Below are 24169 nucleotides of genomic sequence, written 5' to 3'. Positions count from 1 at the left end.
GTTCACACTGTACGGAAACTAAATTACGTATTTTAAATTGACTAGAGGGTCTCCTGAAAGTCTTTTTAATAAAAGAAAATTAATTACTTATCTTTTCAAGACACATGGCTCTTCTTGCACTTGCAGGCTCTCTCTATAGGTAGAGAATATCATCTGTTGATTGTGACATAGCCGCCTAGATTTAACTCTAGGCGGCTATTATTGTGAAAATAGAGGCTATAACTGCACCTATTCTGTTAACTTTAATAACTTTCTTGATTAAATTGATTGAAAATCTCTTTTATTGATGACTTTTTTACTAGTTTAGTTTCTATAATGAGTTTCAGCAATTTAAATGCTGTAATGTTACACGTAATCATTTACAATTTAAAATTTTCTCAGTTTACTGTTACAGTTTCAAGGCTCAAATGTAAGGAAAGGGTTTTAAAATATATAAAAGGTGAGGAAAAATTTATGGAAATTATTTTAGAAATATATTTTGCTTTTCAAAATAATTCCAAAAAATAACTCTTTAATTCTAAAACATTTCCAATATCTGTGCCTTCATTGATCCGAACTACCCCTTAAATCAACCTTCCAACTGCTTTGATAAAAGCATTTTTTATTTAATAGCTGTCCCTTTGCTCTGCCTCAAAGGACATATTTTTCCTAAAATTAAGAATTTAAAATAAAAGCCATAAGTTAGAAAATAAATAGGTTTAATTTTAAATATTTTGAACAGACATTTTAATGTTATTGAATGTAATTTAATACATTGAATATTATTTTAAATATTTTACTTAACATTGGGAAATAATGATGATAATTGGTTATGTCAAATTGAGTTTTAATTTCCCATTAAGACTTAGATAACAAGATAATAGGTGTATAACTGGTTCTAGTAAGCAAGTTAAATATGCTAATATTGGTAAAACTTTCAATCAAAAACAGACCTTTGATGAAATAGTGTTTATGGGTAGCATAGCATGATTTGTGAAGAGCTTTGAATCGTTTACTTTTCCAACTCTGCCGAGCTTTCAAATTAAAAACCAACCATGTGTAATTTATATTCACCGAGGCAAAGTGTAATTTATATTCACGAAGGCAAACGTGTAATTTATAGCCACAAAGGCAAACATTTATCAACAGTACTTGAATGGTGGGTCTCTCCAGTCCTGTTCTGGCTGTACTACCTTACAACGGTATGGCTCGTACACTACTGATGATAACTGATCCTCAAATAACAATAATTTCAGTCTACTCACTCGTTAAGCTTTTGAATAATTAAGACGCCTTTACATAGAGTCATAGAGGATTAAGTTTGAATGCCCAGAACGTTTATTGTTATGAAAAATTATTCAAATATTTACCATACTTCATTACTGTAATTAAAATTCCCAAAATTATTTATTTAACCCTGTAAAAAATCAGCTTGGTAAAAAAAACTTATGGAAGAGATGAAACAAAATTAACTTTAAAATATATTTCACTTTCCACAAAATTCTTTCTGGTACTACTAAATTATCTAAATACGTTATTTTTTACCTAGAATATATGATCGGTACGTTCTACGGGCTAATTTTCCCTACGAAGCAAAGGCTTAACAGGTTAAATGTTAATTACTATTAAACTGCAATTAAATTAATTACGATAATGATAATTTTTAGTTAAAAAATACTTAATTACGTATGAATAATGAGATTTAAATAAAGTTCCCATAAGAAATGGTTTATTATTTCTTGAGTAAATTGCGAAAAACAACGTTAACTCGAAGTCGGACAAAATTAGATTTTTGCATTTTTCCGGGAAACTGGATACGAGCTGATCAGTTGGCCTTCCATGTCAAAAATGGTACACTTACTCATTTCAGTACGAAGTTTCTTATCTACAGTCGACTAACTTTCGTTAAATGACGGGATTCTAATACGTTTCTCACTGAAGTTGACAGTGGCAACAAATCCGTATGGATATCTCTGTACTGTACACCAACGCTGATAATTAAAATTAATTGTAGTACTGCCAGACAATAATTGTTGACAGTAAGAATAATCCCGCTAGGCATCCACAATACTGAATCTTGGGCATGAAAATCGCTTAAAATAAAGTCTTAAAATTTTTAGCGACCCGACTATTGATTCTCCTGCGCTTGGCTGTATTAATTTTAGCCATAGGAAATCGCGCTGACCCCTTAAATAAGAATGGCCTACCGGCCATTCTTAATATACGTTCTTGTTATTATCTATCACGCACGATTTGACAACCCCTAGGTTAGTTGCAGTTTTCGGGCAAAAATAACAAGTTGAAATATCGTTTGAGTCAGCATTGCCTGTCCATTAGCAAAGTCCAAGTTACCTTCATCCCTGATTCCCTGAGATCCAGCTACCAAACCAAAAAAAAATAAAGAAAATGAAACGAAACGGTATAACGTTACTTTAATTCCTTTAATATATTCTGATACACCAATTCAGGCGCCAATGGTGACAGCGTGAAGTCCTGGTGCGTGAATTTCATACCGGGTGGGGCCGTCACCACGTAATCGCCTACAATGCTTTTAATTTGTCTTCGAACGTAGTCCACCATTTTCGGAGACGCTACTTCGTCGTCTTTACTCGACATGAGGACGATCGGCGCCGACACTTGGTCCAATTCATACTTCGGCGGATCTGCCTAAAACATTTATTATATTATATGTTTTGTGTAAATAAATTTTCACATTATTCTGAAAAGAGTAATATCAGCTCGAATATCAGTCTGTAGCTTTGACCGTGGCCGCCATTTTAGACGTTGTTTTTTCTATGACAAAAGCACGGGTCCCGTACTCACGTAACGTGACGTCACACTGCTACTACTCTATTCTTTAAATGATTGTAAGTTCCTCCAGGAATTCATAACGCTACTCGGAATGAATATCTCCCCACATCCTCTGTGGTATTTTGTGGCGGAACATTATGGGTTGGGCCAAAAACGCTTTTATCGTAAAATTCGGTGACGTGAAAGCTCTCGCGTTTGATTAATTATTAAAAATATACAGGTTTTTATTAGTCATCTGCTAGTTTTCATCATCGGGAAAAAATGGCAGAACAAATCGGCATAGTTGATTTTGATGATTTTCCGGTATTAGAATCCGCGATAGATGAGTCATTAAAATAAATTCATGATTTAGAAAAAACCGTAGTCTGTAACCAAGCTTCAAAGAAAAGAGATAATAATGGTCCGTAAAGATGAGGTATTTTTTCCTCCAAATCCTGAACAAAGGCCCAACAGCTCAGATTTAGAAGTGTGGAGTGAGCAAATTGGTATAAAAATCCTGTGAGAGTTATCATAACATACAACAATTTAAGGGCAATCCTATCATGATAGGATTTCAAAGATGTATTCCGTAGTGCTTGCCACAAAGCGTTAAAACCATTAAGTCTTTCCATGGCATAAATTCAATACAGTCTTTAAACCGGCGCGGAGGGAATATTAAAAATGCCGCTCTAAAAAAAATATGTTGATTTCCTAAACAACTGCTTTCAACCGTTTTTTAAGTTCTTTTTTAACTTTTTTCTTATACATATTTTGATCTATCTGAACTTTATAACATTATAATCAACTCTACCTAAGACCCTAATTAGCAGGCAGAGGTCAGAGTCACGTGGTTTTATGAGAGGAGGAGCTAACACTCGGCTTATTAGCTACGCCTACTATGTTCCGCCACAACGGCGGGGAATCAAAGCCGTTATTCATTCCAAGTAGCGTTATGGATTCCTGGACCCTTATAGTTAATTCAATTTCGTTTTTAACGCATATCACCTAACAGCACACTTGTTCGACTTGGTTTATTACCATAAACATTACTTGAATATTGTACAAACAAAAGTGCATTATGTTACAAGAATATAGAACTACAGAGATGGTAACCCCACACTAATAGAATAGACCTTTTGCGGCGTCTGAAATTGATGAAAAGCTATTTTCCATACAGTATCTACTATCCTACTGAAAATTCTATTAGTTTTAAAAAATAGTTGTAGCGTGGGATATTACTTTTAGGGCTTTGTGGTTTACAATTCATTTCCTTAGTATTTAAGAGAACACAAATATTAAAGGTAAGCTTAATTAGTTTTTGTTTTATGAGGGGGGGGGGAGGTGGTAACGCGGAAAATAATAAAAATGTTCGAAAGCGCCGCAAATAAAATAAATTCCAACGGCTTCCGAAGGTTTTTCAAGTTTGAGGTAGCGACTTCAATTGTCACTGAGATAAATTGTCATCCGTTTTTCAGGTCTGGTGATTCATTTCAATTAATAATTTTCGGTTCAATCTAACGAACTCCAAGTTATAGCTAAATTTAGAGTTAAACGACTATTTTACCTTAATTAAGTCTTGGTACAAATATTTATTTACCTGGCCATATCGTTGTTCATTTTCTTCAGGTCCGTAATCGAAGTGTTGTAGTTGATTTGAATAAAGTACCTAAAGTTAAAAATATTTAAAGCTTTCTAAATACCTTCTGGGATTTTTAAAAATATACATTAAAAAAGACTTTAACCGAAGAGTGCATAAATCGACTATATTGATGAACTAAATTAAAATGTTTTAAAGCGTATTAAAAACTAACACATATTCGAAATAGCTAAAAATAACGTGGTCAGAGAGCCATTGTAGAGTATTATAATTAGACAGCTTATAATCTTCTTAGTGGTTTTCAACCTAAATTAATATCCCATATAAAATATTTTGTAAAAAATCACTGTAATTTAAGTTATTGGCAAATTTACAAACGAGCCAATCAACGCAAGGGATACTTTTATGTCCCGCCTTTTGTGTCAAAATGTAGCTCAAAGCAAGGGGCGGCTCGACATGAAGTAGCTCTTTTTCCAATAGATATCGCTATAGTCGAAATCAAAATGGTGGTACTTATAGGTGCCCCTCGCGTTGATTGGATCGTTTGTAAATTGATCAATAACATCAATTACAGCAATTATAAACAATATTTTTTCACTGGATATATAATTTAGGTTCATGTCCACTAAATAGAGTATAAGTTGTCTAACTATAATACTCTACAATGGCTCTCTGATGACGTTCCAATGCGGGCCTTTTTTGAATTTTGACCGGGTCCTAGTGACGGCCCTGCTACCATTATTCATTTAAACTCACAATTAGCGTTTAAATATAACGAGTTCAAAGTTAGAGCATTTTGTAAGTCCTTTATTTCCCAAGTATTACGGTGAGTTCACTTATATGGCACCACGTTAGCTATTTCAAGGGTCAGAATTTTACAGCAATAACCTATTATTATTATTATTATTATTAGAGATGGCCATGAATCTATTCGATTCTTCGAAAAACACGACTCTACTGGAGAGCATGGTGCCATCTACTTATGGAAAAGGAAGCTAAAATTAAAAATAGTCAAATGATAACGTCGTCATAGTCTCATAAAGAATTACAGTTAGTGGACTTTAACCTAAATTATATATTCCGTGTAAAAATATTTTTATCGCTGTAATTTATGTTATTGACCAATTTTTAAACGATCCAATCAACGCGATGGTTACCGCATTTATGATTTCGACGCTAGCGACATCTATGAAAAAAGAGCTACTTCACGTCGAGTCGCCACTTGTTTTAATGATTAATCTATTGACCATTTCAAGGTGTAGAACCTAAACCAGCGATATGGCTTTGAATTATCTACACATGTTATGACGTCGAAAACGCACGGTCCCAATCGTAGATATTTGCACATTGGCTTACAAAAAAGGTCGTCAAACAGTTTTGCCGCCACGTTTTAGTGGCACCCATTTGAAGTGGACCCTATGCACGTGTTATATTTCGTATCTCTGTAATTGTGCCTTCAATACATCTAACCCAGCTAAACTTTCTCTACATATAGAAAACACTCTAAAGTAGAATTTTAGCCTTTTAGGGACGTTACTCACTTGCATACCATGTACCATGACATACGCCGACGTCCCAGTGGGCCACAAAGTGTAATACACGGGAATTCGATCCTGCGTAAAAAATTGAAATCACGGAAATAAAAATGGACGTTCTTATCAACATTTTCCAATGGATATCTGTCTTGCCATATATTGGTATGTCAGCGACGAAGATATTTTGATTCGCTTTAGAAAATTTCCGTGTTAAGTCTTATGTTAAAACCCTAATACGATCAGGAAATTAGCTGATTTTGAAAATTTACTTTCAATAACTGAACCTTGTTCAACTCGGCTGATAATTTAAGTTAGTTATGTTAACATTTTAGATTTATTTGCAAATCAAATACCCAAAAAATTTATTCCAACTTTAATTTACTTTATAATGTAACTAATTTAATTTAATTTTATAAAATTTCAAATTTATCTCTTGGATAATTTTTAATAGTCAATTATAAAACCCGCCAAAAATTCAGTCCAAGTATTTCATTATTTTCTAAATCAAATCATGATTATTAGGACACCCTGTAACAAAGTGATCTGCCCCTCGGAAAAATGTCACTGTACCGCGGTAGCAGAATTTGGGTGTGAATCAAAAAGGAACCAAAAATACAGCTTTGGTAAGAAACTTGGATTAATTAATCCAAGTAAGAACCAACGTTCGTGGAGAAATTGTTTTGGTAAGACTAGATTTAACACTTGGTTTATTAATTAAAGACGTACCAAGAGTCATTTAATAACGAAAGTACTAAACTAAAACTTTTCTGATTTGAAGTATTCGATAAAAACATCTACAATAGGTCATGGATAGTAGATTTGTAACGAATATTTAGGCGCTTTAGCGCGACTTTTGTCTTTGTGTATAAAATCCAATATTCATCCAACCAACAACATTCTCTTAATCATGTATATATTTTTAAAACACAACTCTTGTATATAGTCGAAATAATCGTTTAAAATATTTTGGGGGAAAATCCTGGCTCTCTAAATCTATTGTATTGCATTTATTGTAACGCTCCTGGCTCAACGGGGGGTACTGACGTAGTTGTGGTACGCGATCCCAAAGCATTGGGGAAATTCTGTGACGTAGGGGACTCAATGGCGACTCTCGTTGAAAAAACCCAAAACATGGTGAAATAGTGCGCGCGGGGGCCCGGAGTACACGAGCCCGTATATATACAGTGGAGGGCACGTGGTGAAAAAGATTCTGGCTCGGAAGAAGCCCAAAAAGGATACCTAAAACTCTGCTCCGGAAAAAGTTCGTGAAAGTTAACGCGCCTAAAAAGCTCTTCGGAGCCCTGTCCGTTGTGGATCAGCAGTAGCGGTAATCGTCACCGATCCCGCCGAAATATCGATAGACGTCGGCCGGTCACCGGAAGCAAGCAGCAAGGTCGCCTCGTTATGGAGCCGCCAGCCTCATCAGATGCCCGTCACTGATGGAGTTGCAGCCGTAGCCATCTGATGGCCATCGCCCGTAGCCAAGAACACTCTCGCCGGCTTTGTCGCCGTACCATCGATGTAGACAAGTAGAAATAGTCATTCAACCCGTGCGTTAATCGCCATAGGGGATAGGGCTAGCCCACCGATTTAGCGGTCTATGTAACGTCGTGTTACCCGGGATAGTCGTGCTTATACCAGTGGCGTAACTAAGAACTCCGGGGCCCTCCCGCGAAAAACAACTCGGGGCCCTTTTAAAAAGCAACGATTTTAATCATAAACGTTTGGGGGCCCCTAGTTCTCGGGGGCCCCCCGCGCCGCGGGGTCTGCGGGGGCGCTATTTACGCCACTGGCGTATACTAGAACGTAGTCGCGGTTTCATTGTTAGTAATCATTTCATTGTTTGGGGAATATAATTTGAGAGCCAGGGCGTATTATTTTGTGTGTTATTGATTAATAATTAGTGTCTTACTATTGTTTAATATCTAAAATCCATGTTTATGTTTAATTTATTCCTACATTTGCCAGTTTCTTATTAGTTAAATAATTCATTAATTAGTTAGTTTAATTGTTTAGTTCTTGAAAATGCTAAGGTTATAGAATAAGTTGGTTTTGAGTATAGGAATTTGAGCTTTAACCATAAAAACGTTACAGATTTTAGAGGATCGGTAAATAGCGTGGTTTTTAGCCCCCGTAAACCAATCACACTAAGGGAGTCGTCCAAGGTTATTTGAAAAAAAAAAACAAGTATCGCTAAGAGTGGACGATACTGTTTGAAAAAAGAAAAAAGATAAACACGAAGTACATTTTTACGCCAAAAGGTATTTTTTCACGTTTTTATAGATAAAATATGATATACTAAATATCAGTTGATATTTTTGTTGAATTAAAAAACCAAAATTAAAAATTACTAAAATAAAACGCGCAAAAAATTAGGTAACAATATCAACCGGATAAGATTGCCATTTTAAAATTTTAAGATCACGTGGTACAAACGACCTTGCAAGACGCCCTCGGAGTCTCTAGAGCTGATTGATACGCGTCGAGAAATAAAATGAACTGTGGAAGAGTATCGAAAACCTGTCCTCTTAATTTACTGTCCATGAATAGGTGAAATACATATTAGAACCTGATGTAAGATTTTACTGTTTTCCACTTTGTGTTGTCTGCTAAATACATCTACACTGGAAATAATATCATATTGGGGCCTGATATAAGTTTCTTTACAGGTGGTTTTATCCTGGTTATCCGGTTAGAACCATACTGGCGAGGAAGCTGAAATATAGAAAATTGTTTACCTGAAATATAGCGTCGTAAGAATCATAATTGGGTTGCACAAATGAGCAAATAAACCCAGTCATAAAATTCATATCGCAGAAGTCGGTCGTGTGAATTGTTTCGTAGTAGGCTCTGGGTGTTGGAAAGACTGCTGCTGTGGGCTCGAACAGAGATAGAAATTTCTTCAATACAAAATGGAAAAATCAATAAAAAGATAAATAAACTAGGTGGTCTCTAGGGTGGGGTGGCGGAGTGGCTAGCACTTTGTGCCACTTTCCCCTCGCAGCAATTGGAACCGGTTACGATCCCAACTTGTGGAACCTAGGAGCAACAAACACAAAGAGAGCGCAGCTAGCCTTTAAACACGCTAACGCGGTGTTGTGTACAAATTTCATTGGACGAGCCTTAACGCTGAGCATTTTACGAAAAGGGGGAAGACAATTTCCGAATTTTCTCCTTCCGTCGGCAGCAGGCGCTAAAGTGTCTATAACCAATGAAATCTGTACACAAGAAAATAGATGACCTTTGACGGGTTGCGTTCTCCTTATGTGGGGTGCTGTGTTTGTTGCTCCTAGGTGGTACTTGGAGAAAACTCGGAACAAAACCTTCTGCGTTGAGTTTGCAAGCTCTCTCAACACTGGTATAAGGGGTTTTCCCCCGAGCTCTTCGGTTAAAGGTAATAGTTAGTGTAGGGAACTGTTGACTCACGTGGCATGACGGGCTAGATACCACTCTCCTACACATCGTAACCCGGCCACCGGAATTACTGGCTTTAAAAGTCGCTCGATGACTTAGGCCTAAGGTGGTGCCTTGGGTATTAGCCTAGCTGATTATTAATCTTAATCTTAATCAATCTCAGGTGAGTGAATATTCGTATACACTTGGAATCATGGAATGCAGTGCCAGCCCGAGGCAAGTCTTAGGATGGAGCGAGATCCGATGATGGCGCACCCCTTGCTTGCCACTAATATAAAAATGTTTTTTTCCTTTATTTTTCTTTACCACTGATGCGCCCCCTGAGACTTGGCGCCTTGAGCGGCCGCTCCGTTCGCCCTATGGTAGGGCTGGCCCTGATGGAATGTCTTAGGTTTCAGGCGGCAAAGTGCTCCGAGAGCGGCTCGAGAAATGGTCGGGGCTTAAACTACGTCGAATGGAAGACATAGTGCTTATTTTCAAATTTATTGGGTTGCTGCCACCGCTTAGACATTCCAGAAAATAGATTTAAGAAATCCTGATTAGCTATCTGTGATATTAAGTGATTTAATATGTTCCTAACGAGGGGTAAGACACTCTGCGAACTCGGTGTACACTGCCGTACCTTTCACAGTGCTAAATGGAACTCGCGAACTCTTGAAAATATGTAACTTTAACAGTGCTAAATGCACGAACTCGGTGTACAGATTATCTGAGACTGTCTTACCCCTCGGTTCCTAATAATGTAACTTAATAAATAATACAATAATAGTTGTTGTACGAACTGTAGATGTCGCTACTATATTATTAGCGGTATGCTATTCTCGGTCACCACCTTTCAAGGATACTGGTTCCACAATGGCTATTGTATGTTACACCACGGCCAAATTTGATCACGCGCTGAAAAGAGCGTCAGAGAGCTTCAAAGTGCGGCCTACTAGCCCCTGGAAGTAGACTGCAACAAGCGCAAAACCAAGCAGCAGGGAAACGCGAACATTAAGGTTTGGGTTCGTGTGATAGGTAAAAAAGGACTTTGCAAACCAATCGAGGTAACCAGCGTAAAAAAGTAAACTTAAACAGTATTTAAAGTCCCTGCTGCTTAGTTTGGCGCTTGTTGCAGCCTACTTCCAGGGGCTAGTAGGCCACACTTTGAAGCTCTCTGGCGCTCTTTTAACTTATCGTAGGAAAATGGGGGAAAAAACAGGCATACTTCTCAACTCATCCCCTACAACTCTTTCAAATTTTTGCATAATCTATTGACACACCCTGTATAGTTTGCTGTTAGCATCATTAAAAAATCTTACTTTTCACGTGATGCGATTCCAGTTTAAATACCACAATCGGAGCACTTGGAAAATAAAGACTTAAAAATGTAAGCATATTTTCCGTGTGTGATTGACAAATTTTCCGGCGCGGTCGTTTAAACTTTAGCGTCGAATATTTCAGAGCACAAATTTAAATTTCAATGTTGGGCTTCCTCGATACATTTATTTGCGTTAGAAATTTCTTAAAATCAGTTTATTTTGCTATGCTTTCTTGAAGAATTTTTCCTATAAATTTTCATAGAAATGGAATTTTATTGCCACAAATTTTTGAATATTTGTAAATTTTACCATATAGGCCTAATAAATTAAATATAGTAAAGAAAATAGTTATTTCAAAATAACGTAACGGAATTATTTGGTGCAATTTTTCGAAATTTTTTGGTTAGCTCAGTATTACCATCTTTAACTTAATCACTCATAAGTATGCCTCGATAAAACATTTCCATAGAAAAAATTTCATTGACATCTTGTTTTACACGCAACATCCAATAGGTGATTCTGAAAAGTGTCGATAGTCACATGATTTGGTTAGTTTTCTTCGTAATGTTAGTTATTGTAAAGATAATATAGACCAGTACCGTAGCTTCGAAATTACTAGTAGTCAATAACGTTTACCCACATCTATTCTGATAATCTTGGTGCTACCTAGGAGCAACAAACAGCACCCCACGCAAGGAGATCGCAACCAGTCAAAAGTAGTGCATTTTCTTGTGTACAGTTTTCATTGGTTAGACGCTTTAGCGCCTGCTGCCGTTGGAAGGGGAAAATTTGGAAATTTAGCGAAAAGGCTCGTCCAATGAAATTTGTACAAAACACCGCGTTAGCGTGTTTAAAGGCTAGCTGCGTTCTCCTTGTGTTTGTTGCTCCTAGTTGCTACTGAAAAGGTTACCAAGGAAACAAAATCTCGTGATCGCCAGGCACGAACTGATAGTTAAAGAGGGAAAGACTGAAAGAATTCTGGGTATTTTTAAAATACACTTCACTGATTTATGGCATAATTAGGAGTGATTATCTTATATATATATGATATTTTCCAAAAACCGATAAAAATACAAAAATTGGGTAATTGTAAGTTAAAGACACCTTCCATAAGAAAGAAATCGTAAATGTTTTAATTCAGCAACAAAGACGAACTCACCTCTTGAGACTTTTTATTGGCGAGTGGTTTTAAGAAGAGCGGAAGTCCAAAAATATCGTTCACAAGAAGAATTGGACACAACAGAATTGCTTTTTTGACCTGCAATAAAATGTGCTTATGATGTTTAGAAATTGGACGGTAGTGCTAAGGGGTTTAGGGTACTTGCTTCAATCATTGACGGGCATTTAATAAATTATATTTATACCTAGGAATTTGATTTTGAATTTTATAATTGTTCAAAGTCATGGTTTTTGCTAAATTAATTAAATTAATTTTAGAAGACAAGATACTTCATGATTAAAATGTGATTGATTTAATAAAAATACATATTTACAATGACAAGCTTTCGAACCGAAGTTCCTTCTCAAGTCGTTAAATTAAACAATCACATTTTAGTCATGAAGTATCTTGTCTTCTAAAATTATTTTAATTAATCTAGGAATTTGATATTTTCAGATCGCATAGAACGCACAGGGGGTCTATAATAATTATTTTGCAAATCAACTTTGCTGGCAAGTGGCAACCACTGAGGCAAAGCCTATACGTGGTGGATACGAAACTCAATGACCTAGAACCATGTCCCGGCCACCTGTTTAGGGCATTAAAAGTCGCTCGATTGGCCAATTTTCATCGGCTCAGAGTCAGAGCCACTTAGACATAAAATGCGATGGCGCACCCCTTTCTAATTGGAACCGATTCTCTAAGCCCAACGGTTCTGGAGATACATTTTGAATGACCTTGCGGATATGTTTCAGGGTCATTGAGTTTAGTATCATCTAAAGACTCCCTGCGCGTTATCAAATTCCTAGGAAAATAGCTTTTCGATTATTAGGTCTGGACACCCTGTACATTTCGACTTTTAACTGAAATTATCTCAAAAGAACTATTAATGAGATTTATTGAGAAGGAGAAAATCGAGTGGCTAGTCACTCCACGTAATCGGTGTACACGCCCGTATCTTTTTCTATACTAATGAGAGTACGCGTACACTTAAAAGTCTGTACCTTTAACAGTGTTGAGTACGCGTGATCGGTGTACAGTCTATCTGACAGTGATTCGCTCATCGGGAGAAAATAGTTTGAATGTTCAATTTCTAACAAATGTTTTTATAAAGAACTGAAACCTTTGCGAACCCTAAGAAGGTCATCGAGCCTATAGTAGCAGGAATTCATACTTCTACTTGAAATGCTTATCGCGGAAAATTTTCCTCTCGATGTGGCTGATGTTTTTACTTGACGTCACTATGTTAATTTAACAAACAACAACGCGAGAGGGGAGCGCGCGCAGAAGGGATTTTTCTCTCGTAGGCGGGGCCAAAGCCGTCAGAGTTATCTTACCATACGCGAAATGGCAGGATTAGCATTCCAAGTAGAGATATGGATTCCTGATAGTAGTGATAAAGTGTTGGGCTGATTTCGATTTCAGACAATATTTGTGTAATGCTTACCCCACTTATTTAAACTACGAATTTTTGTAAGAAGGCTTAAAGGAACCATAAAAAGTCACATCTTTTGCAGCCAAAAACGTTTTCCAAACATCCCTCTAGTGCTTAAAATCGTTTTGGTGGTTTTTCGTAGGCCAGTTAAGATGACATAACCAAATATTTCGCGAGTCAAAGTTATTTTTGTGGATCTCCTTAAAGGGAATATAACCTGCAAAGCAATCTTAATGGAAGATCCCTTCAATTTTTCAAATTACCCCGTACAGTGGCGCCAAATATTTCTAAATCCAAAGGCAAGAGCTGCAAACGTTGGTGCTCCACAGCAAATACCTTAGGTTTTATTCCTTTTAAAACCGAACTTATTTCAGTAGTATAAACAGTAGATGGAAGTGTATGTAAAGGAAAACTTGATTTACGCCTATAATACATTTTCCCCTTAAAGACTGCATTTATAAACCTTTTCGTTGTATTCTGGTTTCGAAGAGAGTAGACCTATGACTGCTGGCGTCGCCTGCGAGTGACCGATGTAATAGATCTGTTCTTGCCTCGTGTAACTGAGAATGAAGTCGAAAAAGGTTGAAACATCTTCCACGATACCATCGAAGCTGTAACGAAGTAGAATCATTTAGTTTGCTACGCTTTTAGCTCACAAGTGTCAGTGCTATCGCCAGTGATGGAGACAGCGTTTGAATCTCTTTGGAATAGTTTTGTAAGTCGGAAAATTTTCCGGAAAATGACCGAGGCCTTTTTTCCGATAAATTTTCCGTATTTTTCCGAAACAAATCAAAAAAGTTTTCATTCCACGATTAGTCTAATATATTTTTTGCAAATTTAAATAAAGTGGAATTTTTGCCTCATTTTTTTCGTATCTAAAAGTAAAACTAAACCTCTAGACTAGTTTAAACTGCTTAACAATGTAACGCTATTAATGTTTTGTAGCATGTTTACTGTTATTAGACATTTTATATCGATAAAATGATAAAAACATTAAAAACGCTTAAAAACTAATTTTTGTTTCAATTTTTTATTTTTTCGATTTGCAGAAAAGTTTTCGAATAGGTGTTTTCATAAAATACCCATCAAAGAACTACCTAGGAGGTGGTATACTCTAGGAACGGACGTGTAACAATATATAACCTTTGGTTTTTATAGAATTTTAGGGAAATATGTTGACCATCTGGTTGACGTACATTCATGCAAGTCGCGCCGACGGTCTTAGAACTGGAACGTACTGAACTGAACTGCCATCAATGACTGAGGGGCAATTCTTGTCGGGGGGGGGGGGGGGGGACCACATAGCCGGATTTTATGAAAACGCCTATAACCCTCGAACTCTTGAAAATATGTACCTTTAACAGTGCTAAATGCACGAACTCGGTGTACAGATTATCTGAGACTGTCTTACCCCTCGGTCCCAACTACACTTTCAAAATATGAGCCCTCATTAAAAGCATTTTAAAACATTTTAGGATGAAGTACCAGAATTTTAAAGGTCACGATAAATAGTATTTTTTTCCGAAGTAGAACTATTTGTATACGATTGTACGGAAATAAAATGTTCAGTAAAAATTGGCCGCTTAGTGGCGTCACTAAGGTCGGTAAGTCATGGAGTTACTCTCTGGACAACACTAACAAGGAGACTACCCGAGGTGTTACACACCGATTTTGTTCAAACTCGGAGGATTAGTAGACCTTCATGTAACTTGAAAAATCCTAAAGGGATTTTATTCAATGGGCAACGGGTTTGCCATGGCAACGAAAAATGTTTTTGACAACATAAAATTGAAATTTTCCCATTGAAAATAACATGGGATTTTGATCGATTTCCCTGTGAAAAAAATTAAAAAAATTTATCAAATTGTGATCAATTTTGATTTTTTCGTAAATTTTTATAATTTTTTTTAATAAAATTCCTTTAGGATTTTTCAAGTTACATGAATCCCCCGAGTTAGAACAAAATCGGTGTGTAACACCTCGGGCCGTCTCCTTGTTAGTCATAGGTTGAGCGACAGAAAAGAGGAGCTGTGAGAGACGTGAGTTAGCTGAGATTGGATTTTCGAAAATACCCATCACTTCCATTATTTATCAATTTTTTTTTATAATTAAAAATCCCATGTTATTTTCAATGGGAAAATTTCCATTTTATGTTGTCAAAAACATGGCAAAACCGTTGCCCATTGAATAATATCCCTTTAGGATTTTTCAAGTTACATGAAAGTCTAACAATCCCCAGAGTTTGAACAAAATCGGTGTGTAACACCTCGGGTACTCTCCTTGTTAGTAGACCATGATGGATTATTAATAAACGGAAAGAGAAAGCTTTTATGGTAAGAGTGTCACCCCTTCTGATGATGCGGGTTAAAGAGAAAAATATTGATTGCAGAATAAATTATCATTGACATAGTCAAGTTTTTAAAATGGTTCGGAGTTAGTTTTCTATCGGTATTTTAATTTTTATTTGGTCTGGTTTCACCCTGTTTCATTGGAAGAATTGTAAGCGCTTTGACCTCGTTTTCCTCAATTTTTGATATTTCTTAAATTATAGTCATTCTCTAAAAGAATAGCGGATAATAATATTAATAATATTAATAATAATAATAATAATAACTTATTTAATAATTAAAGGAAAATGGAAAGTAAAATATTTTCTAGCTAACTCGTCATACATGAGACCAGAGTTAAAATATACCTACGAAAATTTCCAGTATTCCGGATTGGATGTGGTGTATTTCGTGTGGTCGTGTGACGCTGGCGTTCCCCGGAAATTTCCAAGCCACACGTCATAGCCTGCATCCGCCAAAATAAAACCTAAAGAAATTCAATTTCATAAATTCTTTATTCCCGGGATCTCCCAAAAATACACTGCCATTAAATCCTAGTTTAAGCCAAGAACATTTACACCTGGACTGCAATGAAGATAGGCGTTGTTGTTAGGCTAGTGTCGCCACTACCCCAACGCCACCATCGTTATTTAGAGGCAACTATCGTCCACAAGGGAATTCGGGCTGAAAAAACGCGTTCACTTCGCGCTCCTTTCGTTCATAGCATCGCGACCTCCTCTCCCAACATTTTACTTGGTCGCCCCGCGAGTCGTGACCAATTTTCACCCGTTATTTACGGCGTCAAGGCTTAAGTGAAAACCACATGGCAAAGTTTATTGAAATTCCAAATAAAACGTTTTTGGAACTTGTTGAAGGTATGTTTAATTATGAATTATTAATGCGACAAGCACACGTAAAATCGTTTAGGCTGGTTGTTCGAGTATCGACTCTTCAAATTTTTCATTGTAAGGTCTAACCTACCACAAGCCTTGACCCACTTATCACATTTTTCACGTTCCAGTTTTACACTGGGAAACTTAATTAATATTGTCTTGAATATACCGCTTATCGTTTTTCATGCACCATAAGAGCACCGAATAGCCGGCATTATTGTTGCCTAGGGCCCTAGGCTTAACCACTTAACGGCCGAGAAGTTGCAGACCACCGAAAATGTATTTAGACCCCCGCTAGAAATGAAGAGGAACCCCCGAGTCCGAGAAAAACAGCGGAAGAGAGCACGAACCGTTCGCCTCTTAAAGAAGGGGGATCAAAAATGGGGGGTTACTGCATGTTTGTGGATTACTTTCGCGGATTTTCTCCACTTGGTGGTGTTTTGTAGCGGAAACTCTGAAATCGGAGTTATAACGTTGGCATTGTAGTCCAATTGTAAATGGTCTTAGGTTTAAGTAGCTTTTGCAAACTTTGAACGTCAGTTACAAGATAAATTAATATGATCCATAAAGGTGTAATTTAGTTGAAATAATGACTGATGGTAAGATAAATTTACTCCTGTCTATACTTAAGAGAGAATTACTATACTACATAATGGTCTAGTTTCGCCCAGAACGAGATGCGACAAGGAAAATTTGTAACAATGGAGTTGGAAGACCTAAGATGTAGGAAACCAATGAGGTACCCGGCTGATTTGATTGACGTTGAAGGGGAGGAGCATGCTGGCAGACCATGAGCTGGAGTGGGAGGAACCATAAAAAAGACGACAGCTTACTCATTCTCCCTCAGTATAAATAAATACGTCCTTATGATTAAAAGCAATTAAAAGGTACTTCCAGCTTCAGTGAGCCTTGTGTGTAATATTTGAAATATTATTGTATATCAAACGATCTTACCCAAACTGGAATTGGGTGGATTAACAACCCAGGTAGCGCTGGACGAGAAAATTCCGTGAAGAATTAACACAACTGGTTTGGTTTCCGTTGCCCTTAATGCTTCATTTCTACCCGTGCGAATTCGGTCCAACGTCAGTATGTACCCGTCAGAGGTTATAGCTTTGTGGACATCTACTTGGTAACCTTTGTGGATGATTAGATCAGTCTGTAAAACCAATCAACGTCATGTTTTTACGAAGTCATTACTGACAGCTCAGAAAGGGGTAAAACTGATTTATCTCAAATTTATCAAATATTGCTCTCCAAGTCAAGTAGCAAAAACCCAACACTTCACCAAAAAAAAATTAAAAATCTTTCAACTATAACTAACGAAAAATTGAATTTTAAAATTTCTAAATCAGTTTCAAATCACCTTGAGATTGAAAGTCCAACCTCGGATTCGTATAAAATGGAATTCTAAATTTCCATCATGGCAACATTGCCTTTTTTTCCAAGGGCAAAATATTTATCGTGGTAGTTTCCAAGTAGTCGTGGCTCGCTCGATATCCACTTACCACTTTGAATTCACATTTTCCTGTGCAACGAAATCAGTGAAAGACTTGATCAATTACTTACCAGCTACATGTACAGCGATTTCAAAATAATGACCATAAAATATACCAATTGAGGTTTTTAGGCCCAATGTTATTTTGGCGCCCAAAAGGTTACAATGTTATGTTTTCAAAACACCCCTAAATAGTTGATTTTATAAAATAAAAAGTGGTGTTGCCCAACTTGTTAAATGCTGCTCTTACGTCACAAGATCCAGCTTTATTAGTATATTCTTCACGCGAGCTATTTGCATGCGCGCTTGAAAAAGCTATATTCCTCTGGCGACTGTAGCGCGCGCTCGTATACTTGTAAAAGTAAGAGACTGTGACGTAAGAGCAATATTTAAACAAGAAGGCCACGTTACTTTTTAAAAAGAACTATTAGACAAAACGGAATCGGATGTCGTAGTCCGCCGAGGTGTAAAACCGATCCTATAATTATTGAATGATCATAATAATGCAAGTGAACATCCATTTGATTATTCCTAAAAGATCGAACGTGTACATGTATCTATCTCTAGAAATAGGGAAAAAACGAATGACAACTAGTTTTCTATCGCGAGCTATGTTAACGCAACAAGATTTAAGAAGCACAAATAATATAATGTAATATATAAAGATGAATGTTTGTTTGTTTGTTTGTATATATATTTGTCCGCTATAGGAATCTACAGTTTTTAACTTGGGTCAACCACATTTGGTATACTATCTCATGGTACCCTGACTTTAATTAATTGAATTAATTTAATAATTAGGTTATACAAATTGCCATATTTCCCCGGGAGATACCAGGTACCCCAGCTAGATACTAAACTTTGACCTTACCCAAAGGCTGAGTTTCTTAGTTCTTTAGTTCTACACACGAAAAAAGCTTAAATTATTGCAATTTGTTTTAAAAGCCTTGTTCTATAGACACTAGGCCGTATAATAAAAGGCAAATTAGTAAAACAATAAAAATGAAATACTTACAGTCGAAGCGAAACAATCCGGTCCCTTGCATTGTAACTCTTCAATCAGGCCCTCTGAGCGCCACAGAAAGGAAAGGAACACTACAATTCCGGAAAGAAATGTTATAACAGTCATGACACAATTCATAACGGTAAACACAATTTTAGGGATAAAGCTCCGTGATAGAGACTGAATGGTTAACGGCACATAGTTTCCGTTCAGAGGAATGAGGACACTGGGGACGGTGACACGAAATACGGTCAGATTATGAAAACTATTCAACCAATTCGTACTTTACTCATACATGCTCTATCAAATATGGCGGGCTATCATTAGACAGGTTACGGCTGCAGATAACTCATACTGACAAAAGTAAATAGGGGGAGAAAGTCTATCACTGCCTCCAGATTTTAGCTTCCACCATGCTTGACACCCTTTTTAAAGAGCTAGTGATCACGTGATATTTCTAATCAATAAGGATAGCGCATTACGCGCGAAGTAGTGCATTTGTGGTATTCCGGTCCGCGCTCAAGATGAAAATTTTGAATTTTATTCCCTGGCAACCATGTCACCGCCTCGCGATTTCAAATAGTCTCTCTGTCAAATGCTGACCATTATTTCCTTCGATAAAGGTGGATTTTAATTAATAATTACTATATCAATTGTTAAATAAACAAAAAAAAGCTCGTAGCTATAGCTATTATTTCAGTTAAACTTGCAAATTGTTAGGCCTTAACATCGTAGATTTACCAATTAGTCCCGAGCTCTGCTCTTAGATGGCGCCACGCTCTCCACGATTTAAGTGAGCGTTATTCTAGTTACGGTTTATTTCTTTTCAAAAGTCGCGTTATTATTTTTAAAATGTCGCATTTTAGTTTCTATCATATATCTACTTTATTTAGGAACTAAATTAACCAAATTATCGAAAGCAAAAGTTTAATATTCATGTATTTATAGAGAACTATTTTTCACCGTGGCGGAGTACAACCGATACCTTTGTGTCCCTGTAAAGAGACGAGGGGGAAGTCATTTCCGAAGCTCAAAATTTTTTTTTTACACGAAAGCGCGTTTATTGAGCTACAAATGGGAATGGCCAAGGCCCAAATTGGAGTGCACCCTATAGACTCTGATACGTAGGTAAGAATTATTTTATCATTATTATTATATAATAATAAAACGAAAAGAAAAACGATATTTTTGTTTTGAAATATTTAAAATGTTATGTATATAAAATAATCTTATTAGATAATATGCTGTATAAGACGGTGAATTACTATCGACACAGAACCATAGACATAATAAAGAAATAGACACCTTACGCGGAGTTTTATTTGCCAAAAATATACGGGAGCGATAACTAGCAGACAACCGGTATTTGTTCCGTATTCCTGTGGTACCACGTTTAAGCGACGCCTGTCGATTAGATGATAAAATAAAAAATCATCACGTGACACGTCACACATGTTCGTGTTTGTAATCTTTTAGGTACTCTGACGTGATTCGCGAATATTTTGGCTGTGATAATTTAAGATAAGGGAAATTTTTATTATAATTTTTAAATAAGTCAATTAATTCTTTCAAAACCCAAATACAAAGCAGCAGATGATCTTATAATTAAAAACAAAAAAATTCTAATTGCGAAATGATATTTTGTCAAAGGCTTAAGTAACTCCTGTACTATCCGGTGTGTTGTGGTTATGGCTTGTTATGGGAATATACTGAGATTCTAAATTGTAAACAAAAGTAAATGGAATTTTGATGAAATGGATGATTCTACTAAAGGTATGTAACTATTGTCCTTGAAATAAAATTAGCTTGGATAATTTAAGTCTGATGGCTTGACCCTTCATTTCTAGATTTTTGTCCTTCGCTAAATTGTGGAGTCTGAGCTAGCAATATAAATTAATAACTTACTTAATGATGATGTTCGATTCCAACTTCAGCATCAAACATGTTCGTGGTGATGTGGGAAGATGTCCATGCCAACAATATTTCGTAATACAGCAAGTTCTAGTTCTTAGACTACATTTCTTTTATAGAGAGAGGAATATCTCTTCATAACAACTAAACAAAATTGGCTAAAAACCAAGGAGATCTTGCTCAAATTATAATAACATAATTTATCCTACACGAAATGATCCTTGGTCAAAATTTAAAGATGAGAAGTTAGCATCACTGGTTTTTTCTATTTTACTTTCAAGTGGATGTAATTTCTTTACATTAAATAAAAAAAATATTTTAGACTATTTTTATTTGTTTTAATTCTATGGAAACAAAACCGGAGTTGGAATGGCTTTTGGCGTGACCCACCTTTTGCCATTTACAATTTGTATATCCCGTTCTTAAAAGTGATCATTACAAATTAAATCATGATTTGAAGGTGTCCAGTTGTCGCGATTTACAGCAATTATCCATTGAGAAAGTATTGTAGGTTAAGATAAGGGAAACCTATAGTTATATAAAGATTTTAAAGAAGAATGAATATTTATCTAAATAATATGATAATTTAATCCTACTTATGGAATGAAACCTTTTCCGGTATTGTTTTACTTGTTGAAAAGTTATTGCAATGCGTAAAAGCACAAATATTAACCATTTTTACCAATTAAAAACAGATTTTCAGTAGAAAACACTTATACTACTACTTTTTTAATAAACAAACCACAAAAACTTTGGTATTTAATTATTAAACATGTTAGCTAACACAAACGTACTACCCGTGTTTCAAATTCACCGCAAAAGTTTTTGCGTCTGATTTTAAATCCGATAAATATTCTTAAGCATTAGGTTCTACGTGGCCTAGGCTAAGCGCTCACTCTCTTCGTTACGTCTACGTACTACCTTCCACAAGCCTTTTCTTAGTAACGGAGACAATGCCTTGTGGAAGGCAGGACGGATACGAAACGGAGAGCCAGTGGGCGCCTAGCCTAAAGCGCCACCCAACTTAAGTGGCTCTTTACACGTAGTACCCCAGGAATACGGAACAACTGCCGGCTGTCTGCTAGTTATCGCTACCGTATATTTTTGTCAAATCAAACTCCACGTAAGGTGTTTATTTCTTTATTATGTCTATGGTTCTGTGTCGATAGTAATTCGCAGTCCTATACAGCATATTATCTAATTAGATTATTTTATATATATCGAAACGAAAATATCGTTCTTCTTTTCGTTTTATTATTATATAATAATAATGATAAAATAATTCTTACCTACGTAGCAGAATCTATGGGGCGCGCTTCAATTTGGGCCTTGACCATTCCCATTTGTAGCTCAATAAATGTGTAAATGTTTGATTGGTAGTGCCCAAAATCCTTCGTTTATAATCAATTCATAGTATTGGGTCACTCACGATACATTATTTCAGCGGAACATCTGTTTCGATTTAGTTTACACCTTGATTAATCACGTTAGCTCGAAAAAACTCCGCCACCATTTTTTCATGATTTTCGCCTACGAACGCGTTAACGAGAGCTCCTGAGCTCCCGTAGAGCTTTCGTTAAAATGTCTCTGGAACACGTTTTTGAATAAGTATCGTTAAATAACAAGCCCCCTTTTTCGTTATATAACGAGACTTTTTCGTCTCTGGAACGGGAAGTCGTTTGAGGTCGTTTGTACGTCCATGCAGTAGCGAGTCAGAGTCTTAAGGGTGGAAGGAAACGAAGCCATTGTTGGGTTCATCGACTACGGCGTACTGAATAAGATAAATATGCAAGATCTAAGACAAGTTGACGCTCGTTTCTTCACATTGGAAGAGCAGTCCATGTCTTGCTATTTGGCGGACATCGCCGTCATCAAGGGTGTGAACCCGTTTATCGACTCTGGTAGCATGTAGACAGTTGCAAGTATATCCTCGAAGGCGGAAGCTTTACTTGCTCTGTAGTTGGAAACATCTCGTTGTTCGTTTGTATTTGGGCGATATTTCGTTGTCTCGTTTCATGTTGGACACGAGCTACGGGACATCAATTCACGATCTAAACAACACAAACGGAAGATGACAAACCGCTTGCGCAATGGGTAAAAGGTAATTAGAAATTTAGATCTCAATGACGCTTATGGAATAGTTCTTTTTATAAACTAACGTGGCCTTCTTGTTGAAATGTTGCTCTTACGTCACAGTCTCTTACTTTGACAAACCTACGAGCGCGCGCTGCAGTCGCGAGGAATATAGCTTTTTCTAGAGCGCGTGCAAATCGCTCGTGCGAAGAATACACTAATAAAGCTGTGTCTTGTGACGTAAGAGCAACATTTTAACAAGTTGGGCAAGACCACTTTTTATTTTATAAAATCCACTATTCACAAGGCCTCCTTAGTAGAAGGAAAGTGATGGCGAGACGCCACTCCCGGGTTCGGGTTTGGGTTCGGGATCGAAATCCGGGATTTAAGGGTGAAATGGGGGTAAAATCGTCAAAAAGTCAATGTATTTATGATATTTCTCGCGACGACTTGTTTTTTCGTATATCAACATATTATGTTCAGGCCAACTTGTTTATTTATCTACGCTTATCTCGAAAGACACTTGAACGTATATCTTATCAAGTTTTATCGTACGGAATAAGTTGAAATGATGTAAAAAGTGATAACCTAGGCGGCGCGTGCGCGGATTCCCCGGGAGGCGCGGTTAATTTGAATTTAAGAGTTTTTTGACGTCATGGAATATGGGACGCGGTTAACGTGCGCGGATTGGGGCGCGGTTAATTTGAATTTAAGGGTGTTTTGACGTCATGGAATATGGGACGCGGTTAACGTGCGCGGATTGGGGCGCGGTTAATTTGAATTTAAGAGTGTTTTGACGTCATGGAATATGGGACGCGGTTAACGTGCGCGGATTGGGGCGCGGTTAATTTGAATTTAAGAGTGTTTTGACGTCATGTAATATGGGACGCGGTTAACGTGCGCGGATTGGGGCGCGGTTAATTTGAATTTAAGAGTTTTTTGACGTCATGGAATATGGGACGCGGTTAACGTGCGCGGATTGGGGCGCGGTTAATTTGAATTTAAGAGTGTTTTGACGTCATGGAATATGGGACGCGGTTAACGTGCGCGGATTGGGGCGCGGTTAATTTGAATTTAAGACATGGATTTGAGTGTTTTGACGTCATGGAATATTCGTTGTTAAAATGACGTAGAATGGAAATATTTTTAAACTTCATTTTAATATTATTAGCACGTAAGTTTTAAATTTGATTATCATATTTTTATACCTATATTTACATATTGAAATTGTTACGCATACATGGTTCCCATTTA

The 24169-nt window shown here is 36.7% G+C and overlaps 2 protein-coding genes across 2 annotated transcripts in view; one reads left to right on the top strand and one right to left on the bottom strand.

The window, feature by feature from the left end:
* Window positions 1–2242: 2242 nt before the first annotated feature.
* On the bottom strand, window positions 2243–19057 carry LOC149959853 (gastric triacylglycerol lipase-like). Its single transcript, XM_090167401.1, has 10 exons — window positions 18944–19057; window positions 17385–17589; window positions 15910–16024; window positions 13674–13821; window positions 11776–11874; window positions 8640–8801; window positions 5908–5979; window positions 4367–4435; window positions 2493–2646; window positions 2243–2358 (listed from the first exon to the last, which is right to left on the bottom strand). The coding sequence occupies exons 1-10, from the start codon at window positions 19055–19057 to the stop codon at window positions 2243–2245; spliced, it is 1254 nt and encodes a 417-aa protein (XP_090023527.1).
* A 3571-nt stretch (window positions 19058–22628) lies between these two features.
* Window positions 22629–24169, top strand: part of LOC149959852 (gastric triacylglycerol lipase-like) — a 33219-nt gene continuing 31678 nt past the window's right edge. Inside the window, exon 1 of the mRNA XM_090167399.1 lies at window positions 22629–22721. Within this exon, the coding sequence (XP_090023525.1) occupies window positions 22629–22721 (93 nt within the window). The remainder of the gene's footprint in view (window positions 22722–24169) is intronic.

Source organism: Leiobunum rupestre, chromosome 2 (assembly GCF_980474605.1).
Source record: "Leiobunum rupestre chromosome 2, qqLeiRupe1.1.hap1, whole genome shotgun sequence".
Lineage (NCBI taxonomy): Eukaryota > Metazoa > Arthropoda > Arachnida > Opiliones > Sclerosomatidae > Leiobunum > Leiobunum rupestre.
Note: the sequence above shows the minus strand (reverse complement) of the source record. Positions and strands in the feature narration are given on the sequence as shown.

Excerpts from the sequence above, each read along its gene's own strand:
- LOC149959853 (XM_090167401.1), bottom strand. The coding sequence starts at position 19,057 with ATGACTGTTATAACATTTCTTTCCGGAATTGTAGTGTTCCTTTCCTTT. Across the intron at positions 16,025-17,384 it reads TCCACCCAATTCCAGTTTGG|GTTTTATTTTGGCGGATGCA; the intron begins GTAAGATCGTTT and ends GAATTTCTTTAG. Across the intron at positions 11,875-13,673 it reads AACCAGAATACAACGAAAAG|GTCAAAAAAGCAATTCTGTT; the intron begins GTTTATAAATGC and ends ATTTTATTGCAG.